We start from the raw sequence: 13751 nt of genomic DNA, 5'->3' as shown, positions 1-13751 counted from the left end.
AATCAGGATTCGTTCTCTGGGCTGACAGCGCTGATGTTATCCGTTGTGCCTGACTCTTAGGCATTGTATGGGCCAGATCTTGCATTACAGGTAGTCCTTGACTTGCGACCGTTCATTTAGCGGCCGTTCGATGGTACAACGGCACTGGGAAATGTGACTTTTCCCACTTACGACCGACCATTGTAGTGTCCCTGTGGTCATGAGATCAAAATTCAGACCCTTGGCAAACTGGTTCGTACTTATGACCGTTGCAGTGTCCCCGGGGGTGTGTGTGTGTGTGTCACCGCAACGGGCTTTTGTGACGTTTGGCCAGGCGAAGACAACGCGGGAAGCCAGATTCACTTAACGACTTTGTTACTAACTTATCAAGTGCAGTGATTCCCTTAAACAACGGTGACAAGGAAGGTCATAACTCACTCAACAAATGTCTCACTTAACAACAGGAATTTGGGGCTCAATTGTGGTTTAAGTTGAGGACCAGCTGCACTTCTTTGAGTTTTTCTATGCTGTGGCTGGGGGGGTGGGGGGGTGTTCAGCTTTGATGGTGTCCTTTCGTGGTCTGGTTTCCTTTTACCAGTAAGTCAAATTCAAGGTGTTAGTTATTACCTTTAAAGCCCTACATGGCTTAGGGCCAGCATATCTGCGAGACCGCCTACTGCCACATTCCTCCCAACGGCCGGTAAGATCCCACGGGGTGGGCCTCCTTCAGATGCCGTCAGCCAGACAATGCCGGCTGGCGGCTCCCCGGAGGAGAGCCTTCTCTGTGGCTGCTCCGACCCTTTGGAACGAGCTACCCCCAGAAATCCGGACCTTCCCCACTCTCATGGCCTTCAGGAAAGGTGTTAAAACCTGGCTATTCCGGCAGGCCTGGGGCTGTTGACCTCATTGTTGAGGTCCAGCCCCGATCAAAACGAATGTATGTGTGTTGATTTTAACCTGTTTTATTCTTATTTTAGAGCCGAGGTGGCGCAGTGGTTAAATGCAGCACTGCAGGCTACTTCAGCTGACTGCAGTTCTGCAGTTCGGCTGTTCAAATCTCACCGGCTCAGGGTTGACTCAGCCTTCCATCCTTCCGAGGTGGGTAAAATGAGGACCCAGATTGTTGTTGGGGGCAATATGCTGACTCTGTAAACCGCTTAGAGAGGGCTGAAAGCCCTATGAAGCGGTATATAAGTCTAACTGCTACTGCTATTGCTATTTTCTTTTACTATTTCCTTTTTTCCCCCTCGTTGTAAGCCGCCCGGAGTCCTCCGGGATTGGGCGGCCTATAAATCGTATAAATAAACAAACAAATAAATAAACAAATAAATACAATAGCAGAGTTGGAAGGGACCTTGGACGTCTTCTAATCCAACCCCCTGCCTAGGCAGGAAACCCTACACCGTTTCAGACAAATGGGCAATCCCAACTATCTTATGACCCAAATGCATTCAAGATAGTTCTCATCATTGTTGTGCTCTATTTCTGTAGAGATGTAGTTATTTCTTATATATAGTGCAACTCTACCTCCTCTTTCACCTAATTTAAACGATTTAAATCCTTTTAGCTGCATGTTCCATTTGTGGGTTTCACCCCACCAAGTTTCTGTAATGGCAACCATGTTGTATCTGCCCTCATTTACTCGAATTTCTAATTCACCCTGTTTATTCCTCATACTCATCTGCATTGGCGAACTCTTCCAAATTGAATCGTTTTCTCCAGCGAATTCCCCCGCCTGACTTGGCCGAAAGAAGCGAGATGTAGCAAGATGCTTTTTTTCTTTTGTTTTAATTTTAATTATTTTCTAGCAGACAAGCTGAACAAAGAACTCCCCCGGGTTTAAGTTAGTGTTCCATACTTCCTGCAATAAACTTATTTTAAGGAGCAGCTTTGGTGAAAGGAGGGGATAAAAAAAACAACAACAACCAAGGACAATTAAAAAAACAACAATGAACCCAGAAACCCAAAATATATACTACGATCACAGGTGATTGGCAGATCAATATATATATCACCAAAGGGGAGAGGGAGGGAAAATGGGGGGTGGGTAGGTGGAAATATTTCACCAAGTCGTCGTTTTTTTCAGTGCTTTAGAAAACAAACAAAAAAAATGTGTGATCCATCTTCACCCTGTCTTTTCAAGTCTGTGCAGGCTTCAGAAGAGGCTGTCTTGCTAGAGGAACCAAGAATCCGTTCTACATTATCTGTAGACCCTGAATGGAGGACTCCAAAGTCTAGAGGGATGGGAGTGGGGGAAGAAAAGAAGTAAGGAAGCAGGTTAATTCACCGTGACAACCGAAGCCAACCACAGCTCTACGGAGGCCATACAGATGGTCCTTGACTTTGCGACCGCCAGCGAGCCCCAGAGTTTGTGTTGTTGAGCAAAGCGTCTATTGAGTTTTCGCCCCATTGAAGCAGGTTTAGCTCATTTCGTGGGAGCGTCCAGATTCTAGGCTAATTCCTCTCTTGGCCCCACCCTCTCTCCTCCTTCTCCTACACAATTAACAGAGGAGCTGGCAAACATAAAGTCCTCGACTTTATGACCGCCACTGAGCCCCAGAGTTTGTGTTGCTGAACGAAGCGTCTATTGAGTTTTCGCCTTACTGAAGCGGGTTTAGCTCATTTCGTGGGAGCATCCAGATTCTAGGCTAATTCCTCTCTTGGCCCCACCCTCTCTCCTCCTTCTCCTACACAATTAACAGAGGAGCTGGCAAACATTACGTCAACGATAGGGTGGGCCGGTATAATCCATCAAAGAGAAGCCGTGCGTGTGTGTGTTTGTGTGTGTGTGTGTGTCAAACGTACCTTGAAGTCCCAGATGGTCATGGCTCCGTCAATGCCAGTGGTGCAAAACTTGCGACAATCTTGCTTGTCCACTTCATAAATAGACACTTGACTAGACAAAAAATTCGAAAGGGGTGCAAGAAATTACAGGAGAACAGATAAAATACAAAGCCGAAATCTTTCTGCTGGGAATAATCAAAGGGAAATATACAAAGAAAATTAAGTACATATTAACACAGCTAGAATAGCATTTGCTCAATGCTGGAAACAAAATAATATCCCCTTGGACGAATTAGTGATACAAAATTTTTTGGATTGTGCAGCGATAGACAAGTGAACACTAAAATTAAAAGATAAAGAAGAGTTGGAATATTATGAAATTTGGAACATTTGGTAAAAATGGCTGCAAAACAAGAATAAAATTAATTAAGCTGAAAAACTATAGAGATAGATAAATAGATAGATAGATAGATAGATAGATAGATAGATAGATAGATAGATAGAGGATAGAGAACTGTGTATAAAGATGTGTAAACATAGAAGCGAAATAATATATACATGTACAGGTATGATGACATAATGTTGATATAATGTGTTGTAGAAGGGGAAAAAATAATTTTTAAAAAATAGACACTTGACTGCAAGAGGAGGAGGAGGAGGAGGAAACCAGTATTTGACTCAGAAGAAATTGTACACTTGTTTTAATTGTATTTTTTGAACTATGCTTTGAGTCACGTTTTGGTACTGTTTTATTATGTGATTTGTAAACCACTTATGGCGATGATGGCACATGTACCCGATGGTAACTCACGTAATGCTATTCTGGTGCAGCGTATCCAGTGTAGCGTGGCGGTCTTCCGTAGTGGCTCTCTTGTCCATGTTGCGGAAACGCTCCATGGCCGAAACGTTGCGCTGAATGCTCTGCTTAGGAATGTCAAGCTTGGAGACAAAGTTGAGCGCTCCGCGGTCGTCACAGTTGAAAAGCATCGGGCAGCAATCGTGGCCCTGGGAGAAGGAAACAGCGCATCGGGGCTTTGGATCGGCGTTTCACAAGCCTGACCGCTGGAAGACGCGGGGGGGGGGGATGGAAGACTCCTCCCAGAATTCCCCAGCTCTCAAAAGCTTCCAAAACTAAGCAAAGACACTCACAGCAGCCACCACGCTGTTCTCCGAGACGAAGGACACGCTCAGCAAGGGGAGAAACTCGGTTTTCAGCTGGGAGAGCCTAAAAAACAAGAACGGTTAAGAACGTAGCATCGCAACGGGATCGCGTCCATTGTTTGCACCGCGTAAAACGATCCACCTTCTCCATTAGGTCAATCGCAAACTAAGAAGCCACATTTCAATTCCTGAGCCCTGGTGGCGCAGGGGTTAAAGTGAAGGATTGGGGGCAAACTCTGCCCACAGCCTGGAGATCGAACCTGACGAGGCTCAAGGTAGACTCAGCCTTCCATCCTTCCGAGGTTTGTAAAAGGAGGACCCAGATTGTTAGGGGCAATTATCCTAACGTTGTAAATCACCCAAAGAGAGCTGTAAAGCACTACGGGGCCATATAGAAACCTAAATATGATTGCTATTGTCTGCAATGTAAGCTAGATAAAGGTAAAAGTTCCCCTCGCACGTATGTGCTAGTCGTTCCCGACTCTAGGGGGCGGTGCTCATCTCCGTTTCAAAGCCAAAGAGCCAGCGCTGTCTGAAGACGTCTCCGTGGTCATGTGGCCGGTCATGACTCAAGACCAAAGGCGCACGGAACGCTGTTACCTTCCCACCAAAGGTGGTTCCTATTTTCCTACTTGCATTTTTAAACCTGCTTTCGAATTGCTAGGTTGGCAGAAGTTGGGACAAGTCACGGGAGCTCACTCTGTTACGCGGCTCTAGGAATTCGAACCACCGAACTTTTCTGATTGATAGCGTCTTAACCAATGAGTCACCGTCTCCCTTTTCATAAGCTGGATGCCTGAGGCTAAATGGATTCCTTCTTTAGAATTGGGGGACCCTCTTCGTGGGCAGGCGAAACAGCCGGACCCACCGCACCGGAAGCCATTCGGAGAAGCGCTGCCCTGCCCCCTTGCCGCAGCTACTTACATCATGTTTTTCGAGGCATCGGCAACGGATACGGTGCTATCGTGGCTGACCCAGGCGAGGCGGTTCCCGCTAGCCGAGAAACTGACGCTGTGGACCCAACCGCCACTGCCGGTGCCCCCGAATTCAGCCATCAGCTGCCCGAAGGGCATTTTGGAGCCCCAAGGCGTGCTGGCCGGCTTCTCGTCCACTTCCTTAATGTAGGCTGAAAACACCCTGCGGGAAGCGAAAGTTTGTCCTTGAGAGGGAAACACGGTACAAAACGTGAAATAGCAAATCTAAAATATTATACACACGTTAGATGGCAGATATAGTTATTTGCTTCATTTGTCACTGCCAGGTTACCAAGGAAATCTCGATTATAAGCTCAATTTTGGCACCCTGACAATTATAGGTTGGATATTTGTCTTTTGGCCCGTAACAATTCAGTGACATTGTTGTAAAACGAGGTCAACAGACAGCCAACCAACCAATCAGAATAGAGCCGGAAGGGACTTGGAGGTCTTCCAGTCCAGTCCCTTGCTCCAACAGGAGACCCGATATAATTTGAGACAAATGGCTGTCCAGCCTCCTCTTAAAAATCTCCAGGGATGAAGCAGCTACAATTTGTGTCTTTGTCCTTGCCATGCAAACATGAGACCGTCTGGTATCAGCCATCTGCAATGAACGCCTTTTTAAAAGTAGAATTTTAGTCAGAAATTGATATTCTCTTCTCATCTCTCTCACTCTTCTTGGTGCTTGTTTCAGAACCACAATCTCCTTATCTTTATATTTCAATGTTTTATCACCTACAGCTTTTGAAGACAAGTTCTTCCACTGATTGATTGTTCTCACTGTCAGGAAATGTCTCCTTAGTTCTAAGTTGCTTCTCTCCTTGATTAATTTCCATCCATTGCTTCTTCTTCTGCCCTCAGGTGCTTTGTAGAATAGCTTGACTCCCTCTTCTTTGGGGCAACCCCTGAGATATTGGAAGACTGCTATCATGTCTCCTCTAGTTCTTCTTTTCATTTAACTAGACATAACCAATTCCTCCAACTGTTCATCTGTTTTAGCCTCCAGTTCCCTAATCCTTTTGTTGCTGTTCTCTGCACTCTTTCTAGAGTCTCCACATCTTTTTTACATCATGGTGACCAAAACATCTATTTATATATTTCTTTTTTTCCCTGGAATATAAGTTTGGAGGGAATCCAAACTTATACAATAGCAGAGTTGGAAGGGACCTTGGAGGTCTTCTAGTCCAACCCCCTGCTTAGGCAGGAAACCCTACAACACTTCAGACAAATGGTTATCCAACATCTTCTTTAAAACTTCCAGTGTTGGAGCATTTACAACTTCTGGAGGCAAGTTGTTGCACTGATTCATTGTTCTAAGGAACTTTCTCCTTAGTTCTAAGTTGCTTCTCTCCTTGATTAGTTTCCACCCATTGCTTCTTGTCCTGCCTTCTGGTGCTTTGGAGAATAGCTTGGCTCCCTCTTCTTTGGGGCAGCCCCTCAAATACCAGAATACCATTTCATAAAAGCTATGAGCGTTCTCACCTGCATTTAAAATCACAGGATCCAGCTGCCAGCAGGACGTTATTCGGGTGCCAATCTAGACTAAGGACGGTGGAACGAATGGGCTTCTTGATGTGCTTGCTCACCCACCTAGGAAACAGAAAAGGACATCTCGCATCACTCTCTTTTAGTGCTGAATGTGCACTAAAGATGCCATTCAAATCCCTGTGGGTTGCAAAATGGGTCTGAACACTACAACTGACCTCATGATACCAATCTAGTTGGTTCCCAAGTCCATAAAGTTTTCCCCTGTTCTGACCGAGGCTTCCCAAGAGCAGGAAGCAAACTCCTTGTCCAACAAAAAAACCCTTTTATTAATTGACTGTGAATTCTGCTCCTTCACATCCAGCAAAGTCTTTCCAGGGAGGATTTACGGTCACAGACCTTATCTGGCTTGGAGAGCTGCCAGACTAATCTCTGCAGAACTTGGCAAGGAGTCTCGGAGAGTCACAAACCAATTAAGCAAATTAATTGTCCCCTGCAAACTCCACTCCCCTTTCACTCCTCTTTTATTTCTTCTGGGAGGGGCCATTCATCGTCCACCTGTGGCCTTACTCCCAAGTCGACCTCTGTTCTTTAGCTGTTCCCTTCATCTGACAACTCTGTGCATGCACACTCTGGGAACAGGCTCCAGCTGTTCTTCTGCCTCACTGATGTCTGACTCTGAAGGCAGCTGATAACTGTCAGACAGCCCTGGCCCCCTCTCTCCCTCCGACACAGAGCCCTCATCAGAGCCTTCCTCTGACTCCAGGACTGGCCCATCTTCCTCCCAACCTCCAAATCTGCTGCCAGCTCTGCTGGACACCTACGGGCCACAACAGGAGCTGGCTAATCTTTCTGGGAACGTAGCCACAAACTCCTGGACGAGTTTTGTTTTCTTTCAAGTCACGTAAAAGCGCGAGAGACAGCTTGGCAGTGAATTCACTGCCAGGAACCCTATTACCCAGTTTGCTGCCAGGCCGGTGGGAGGACGAGCGTTGCGAGAGATGAGCCCGCTCACTCACCAGTCGTTTTCAGATTCGAAATAGCAGACGGAGATGAGGCGAGCGCCGCTTCCGACCGCAAATTTGTTCTCCAGAGGGGACCATTTCACAAAGGTGGCTGCTCGGTTGATCCGGAGGATGACCAAAGTTGGTTTCCAAACTCCGTCCTTCTGGCTCCAGACGTAAGCGTTGCGATCAGCCCCGCAGGTCACGATGCGGTCGCTCTTGGGGGCCCAGTCGATGCCTGTGATGGAGAGAAAGGGCCCGTTAACGGCTCAGCTTTTGAAGGCCACCGTTCTGAGATCATTACTGTGCTTCTCAAGCTTGGCAAGTTTCAGGTGCGGGGACTTCAACTCCCAGAATTCCCCCCAGCCAGCTGGCTGGGGGGAATTCTGGGAGTTGGAGGTCCACGCACCTAAAACTTGAGAAACACTGTTTTAGGGTTTTAATCTTTCGCAGCGGCATCTTAGATTGGTCTACTTTTGCTATTTACTGCGCCGAACATCAATTTGTTAAGATGTCAAGTCCCTAATCGTCAGAGAGAACCAAGGAAACGAGGTTCCCATGGAGCTTCGTTCATGGGGTGGAACGCCAAGAGAGAGGGAACGGGAATGCAGAATCTTCAAAACAAAACTGAACTGAAAGCTGTCGTTTATGTGTGAATTCATTCGTTCTATCTCTTTTCCCAGATAAGACTGAGACGCCCATCTGCTTCTCCTTGGCCATGTTTCAAAGTCTTCCCAAGTTTTCTTTCTTAGCCTCCGAGATTTCTCTTACATCAGGTGTCGTATGCGTTTACACAAGGGTACACCCTACACCTCCTCTTTAATTCCTAAAGTGGTTTAACCAGGAATTCGGAAGAGCAAGAAAAAGACGAACGTTTCTCAGTGAAATGGGCCATAAATGTTGGATTAGTCATATGCCAATGATATGTATCAGCCCAGCAATGGATACGTTTCCCAATGGAAAAATTGGATGGGGATTTGTTATTGTTATTATTGTTATTATTATTATTATTAGCAACAAAAAAATTGTATCACAGCGGCCAGTTGTTTCGCCGGATTTGGCATTGGTTACTAGTCGGGCCCCACCCAGGGGCCTAGGACGTTGTAACGTATTTTCGTAATATGCATGCAGATCCAAGCAGTGCGGCTTTTTGCATTTGACTGATGGTGATTTTGTCAATTTTTAACTGTTTTAAATGTAATTCCAGTGCTTTTGGAATAGCACCCAGTGTACCAATTACCACTGGAATTAACCACTGCTGGTTTGTGCCATAGTCGTTGAATTTCGATTTTTAAGTCCTGGTATCTTGCGATTTTTTCAAGTTCCTTCTCGGCGACCCTGCTATCCCCTGGTATTGCGATGTCTATGATTGTGACCTTATTTTTCTCAACCAGTGTGATGTCTGGTGTATTATGCGCCAGTATTTTGTCCGTTTGTATACGGAAATCCCACAAGTTCTTGACCATCTGATTTTCGGTGACTTTTTCAGGCTGATGTTCCCACCAGTTTGTTGCTGTTTTAATATTATAATTTTTGCACAAATTCCAATGGATCATTTGTGCTACTGAATAATAATAATTATTATTATTACTAATAATTACTATTATTATTATTATTCTACTTGGTTTGAAATGTGAAGGAACAAGGCACGCCAGAATGAATTCCATCCAAAGGAAGGGAATGCTTAAAAGAGGCATTTTACTCTCGCAGGAAATCAGAGGTTATCTTCTTCAGAATTGTGCAGGTTGTGTAGGATTCACACACACACACACACACCCGCCCAAGACAGAAGCTGCATGAGCTGATGCGGCTCTTACCGGTGATGTGTCCGTTGTGTTCCTTCAGTTCATGAGCCTTCACCCACTGGTTCCCATTCTTCTTGTAAATGTGAACTTCGTGGTTGTTCGGGCTGATGGCGATCTCTGCCAAGAGAATCATTGGATTTGCGTTAACAAAAACAGAGAGGGAGAAAGAGAGGGGGAGGGAGGGAGGGAGGGAGAGAGAGAGAGAGAGAGAGAGAGAGAGAGGGAGGGAGAGAGAGAGAGGGAGAGGTTTAGAAAACATTATTCATTCATCCTTCTCTTACAGTAATTTTTCCCAAATGGAGAGACTGCATAAGGCGCATGGAAATGAATATAAAATGAAAAGAAAACACAACGGTGAGAAGCCAAAGATGTTAAACAGAAGCTGATGCTAAAGTTCAACTCAACAGAAGATGTCTTGGTGAAAAGAATTGCCACAAGGGAAAAACTGGATTACACTGGTGAATAAAACTCAACCAGTGAAAAATGTGTAGCTGTGAAAGGTAGAAGGGGAAGCTTTCCACCTTTTGCACACTTTTCGGGCCTGTCTTTTACACCAGAAGCGTGCAACAAAGAACTCGAGGTGCGTCAAGAGGAAAACAGCAGAGGGTGAGGAGGTTAAACAGCCTTCTGTCTTTCCCCGCCTACACATCTTCCCAACTCTCTTTTGCAAACCGTCCCTCACGAAAAAAGCTTAAACAGCAACTCAGCTGTGGGGTCCTTGGTGCTGTCTGAGCTTGGCGGCCTTCTTGCAAACATTTCATTACCAAACCGTGGTGAGTAACATCACCAGGGCTGTGCACTGATTTTGTTGCCTAGCTTGGTAATGAAACGCCTGCAAGAAAGCCCCACGCTCACACAGCACCAAGGACGTCACGGCTCACCTCCACAAATATCCTCTTCTACCTAGAACAGGGGTGTCAAACTCGACTTCATTGTGGGCCGCATCAGGGTTGTGTCTGACCTCGGGGGAGGGGATGGGCATGGTGGGGTGGGTGTGGCCAGCTTGATGCCCAGGACGGCCTGCAGGCCATCTAAGCACTCCACGGGCTAGATCTGGCCCCCTGGCGTTGAGTTTGACACCACTGCCCTCGAACCTTAGTTACTAGCAGCTGTGGGTTTTCAGCAGCGTATCAAGTAAATGTTTATTGAAATCACAGTTTAAAAAGCAAACCCTCACGGATGACACTCACGGGTTCGGTCTCGGTTCCAGGCGTGGCAGGTGATTGGCTCAAGTAAGAACTGGTGTAGCGACATTCTGGCAGGAGGATCTTGAAAGTCTAAACGGAAGATAAACCAACCATCAGCCAGTTGTTTACATGCCAAACCGTAAACGTAATGGAGAGAGGAGCTGCAACCGTCAAATGTATTCAAGTGGCTTCTTTAAATTTGGATTGAGGAAGAAAGGAGCACTCCGCCTTCCCAAGATCAGACTCACAAAAGCAGAGAAAGAGAATTTTTTTTAAATTTTATTTTATTTTATCAATTTCATATATACATTCACAATTATATGACAATTTTTCCTACTGTTGACAATATACTTGAAAATTGCTTTTTTAACATCCCATAGATCCATCTTATCTTACAACGGTCCTACTTCTTCTTCCCTCCCTCCCTCTTTCCTTCCCTCGTTTCTTCTCTCCTACTCCCCTTCCCTCCCCCTTCCCTCCTTCCTTCCCTCCTTTCTTTTCTCCTTCTCTCCTTCCTTTCCCCCTTCCTTTCCTCCTTCCTTCCCGCCTTCCTTCTCTCCTACATTCCCTCCTTCCTTCCCTCCTTTCTTCTCTCCTTCTCTCCTTCCTTCCCTCCTTGCTTTCCTCCCTCCTTCCTACCCCCCTTTCTTCTCTTTCTTTTCTCCTTCCTTCCTTCCTCCTCTCCTTTCCCTTCTCTCCTTCCCCTTCCTCCCCTTTACCCTTCCCCTCTTCTTCCCATTCCTCCCCTCTTTCCTACTCTTACATTCCCTCCCATTCTTCCTCTGCCTTTCCCTTTCGAGAAAGAGAATTTTATATGTTCCCCCTTCCTGCTTTTATCTGTAAGACGCCCTGAGTCTCTCGAGAGTGGGCGGCATACAAATCCTAATAAACCGTAAACTGGCTGGCAGAGCCCCAATCAGCCCACCCAGGTGATACACAGCTGGAAATGTAAGCAAACAGAATCCTCTTCATATAGACATCAAATCAATGACTCTCATACGCTGGAATGAGCCCATAATCAGGGCAGAGTAACGATAAAACAGGTTGTCACCTAATGACTCTACAAAACTGACCCGGCCTCTCTGCTTTCTCAGACAGGAAGCTGCACAGACCGTGCCCTTTGGATTCGTTTATTGTTCAAAGGATTACCCAAGGCTAGAAAATGGATTTTATTCAGTAGCCTCTGCATACTTTACATTTATTTCCATTTCAATTAGAGAGGAGATTTTTTTTCCCCTCGAAAGCCATCCCTCGGCTTAACAACTCAGTCGTCACAACACTGTCGAACTATTTACTAAGACTGTATTACTATTATTCTTCTCTTCCTTCCTGGTATCTACCTCTCCCCACTTATGACTATAACCGTGTTGCTTGTATCTTTCCATTTATATTGTTTTATTTGCTTGCTAGTACGATTTGATAGCTTATTACTAACCTTAACTATCACTAAGCATTGTGTCTTTTTATTCTTGATGAAGGCATGTTATTCTCCTTGTGTACACTGAGAACATATGCACCAAAGACAAAATCCTTTAAATAATTCTATTCTATTCGTCCTTCAGATCAAAAGAGAGATGCATTTCTATCTGTGTAGATAGATCTATCTATCTATTTCTATCTTTTAACTCTTTAGCCTTCAGGGATAGAGACCACGGCGACCAGTTGATTGAAAAAAGTCCATTCTTTCCCCATAACTCTGTATTTTTCTGCTACAAAGTGGAGTAAAATGAAATTCACCTTCGTGCCTATCATAAAAAGAAAGCAGCAAATATTTTTGCTGGCCGACTTTCTAGATAGGAGAAAGGCAAGAATACTACAGGAGTGTCCTTTTCTGGCTGAGCCCTTTTGCAAAACAGGATCGCATTGTTGGTTTTCTTTACAAAATTCAGATTCCGTGGGCTGGGACTTCTCTTGACAGATGGATGGCCTCTCCTACACCCTATCATCTCAATTAGTAATTCTTCTTCTTCTTGTGCCAAATCCGTCATCGGATGTTGGCAATCAGGTTGGCGATCCCATTTTTATCAACAGTCGCACGAAAAAGTCCTGTTGAGTTTTGTCCAAACCGGACCCTTAAGATTTTGAAGCCATGATGACGTTCTTCTTCTTCTTCTGCCTTCAGTCTTTCCTTGGAGGATTACGTGAAGAACGTTGTATTCTTTTTCCCCAGTTGTTGCGTCCCATATCCAAAATATTCTAACTTTTGCTTTTTTAACGGTTTGGATGATTTTTTTTCCCCCTTGGTTTTTCCCAGGCGGCTTATTGTAATTAATATAATACACCACCAACATACACAACGCCTTACTAGAGCTTTTCCAATGTATTGAGACATCCACCCTCCTATTTCCGTGGATCTGAAAATCAGGATTGAAGACGCCGCTTCATGATCGAAAGGGGAAAGAGAGCGATCCACAAAAGGTTTATTTATTTATTTATTCGCACGGATTTTTCTTTTTAAAAAAAAAAACTCCCGCTTTTAGAGCATTTATAGAATGTGAGCAGGGGGTCCTCGACTTACGACCCCCCCGCTGTTGTTTCAGGGAGAAATTTGTTCAGGGAGTTTCGCCCCATGTTAACACTTTCCTCGCCCTATCCTTGTTCGGGGAATCCCTGCAGGTCGCTAAAAGACTCATGCGGTTGTTAAGCGAACGCAGCTTCCCCGTTAACTCGGCTCGTCATGAGGTCAGTCCGGGGGGGGGGGGGGGCGCCAGGAGGCTACGACCGTCGTAAATACGAGTCAGTTGTCAAATATCCGAATAGAAATCCCGTGACCGTAGGAAGGGATTCAGTGTGAAAAACGGTCGTTAAGCGTGAAAAACGGTCGTTAAGCGTGAAAAACGGTCCCAAATCCCTTTTTTCAGTGCTGTTGTAACTTCAGTCACTAAACGATCTGTTGTAAGTCGAGGACCACCTGTAGCTCCCCATCTCATCGTTATTAAAAGCCAAGAGCACCATTTTGGTCCCATTTCCATGAAAATATAGCATTTTGAGGGGTTTTTTACATACATTTATTCTCTCTAAAGGGGTTCGCGCCCCCCCCTTCCGTTAAGGAAGACCTCTGCCCCTCCCCTTTGCCCCCCCCGGCCTTCACTCACCTCCCGGGCCTGAGGGAAGCGGGGCTCGCGGACTCTGGTCAGTCAACGCGGCTCCGCTCCTCGAGAAGCGACCGACGGCAACGACAGGAAGGCGCGGTCGCCAAGCAGGGCCCGGCTCTGGGACAAGGGCCACTGCGCCTGCGCAACCTCCCCCTGCTCGGTGCTATAGCGCGCCTGCGCGGTGGGACCGAAGGCCTCGCCCTCTGACCTCTTCTCCCGCCACGCCTCCTCTCCGCACTGGGCGGGCAGAGCTCCTTGCGCCTGCGCGCGGGAGGGC

At 46.0% G+C, this 13751-nt stretch overlaps 1 protein-coding gene across 1 annotated transcript; it reads right to left on the bottom strand.

Annotated features, from left to right (window-relative positions):
* Positions 1-1748: 1748 nt before the first annotated feature.
* LOC116517868 (actin-related protein 2/3 complex subunit 1A) lies at positions 1749-13617 on the bottom strand. Its single transcript, XM_032231041.1, has 10 exons — positions 13475-13617; positions 10383-10469; positions 9205-9309; positions 7403-7625; positions 6381-6488; positions 4849-5061; positions 3913-3988; positions 3575-3768; positions 2785-2875; positions 1749-2213 (listed from the first exon to the last, which is right to left on the bottom strand). Exons 2-10 carry the CDS (start codon positions 10444-10446, stop codon positions 2175-2177), a joined length of 1113 nt encoding a protein of 370 aa, XP_032086932.1. The 5' UTR covers positions 10447-10469; positions 13475-13617; the 3' UTR covers positions 1749-2174.
* Positions 13618-13751: the final 134 nt, after the last annotated feature.

The sequence above is a fragment of the Thamnophis elegans genome, chromosome 14 (genome assembly GCF_009769535.1).
Source record: "Thamnophis elegans isolate rThaEle1 chromosome 14, rThaEle1.pri, whole genome shotgun sequence".
NCBI classification, from domain to species: Eukaryota; Metazoa; Chordata; class Lepidosauria; order Squamata; family Colubridae; genus Thamnophis; species Thamnophis elegans.
This window is presented reverse-complemented; position numbering and strand designations above follow the sequence as displayed.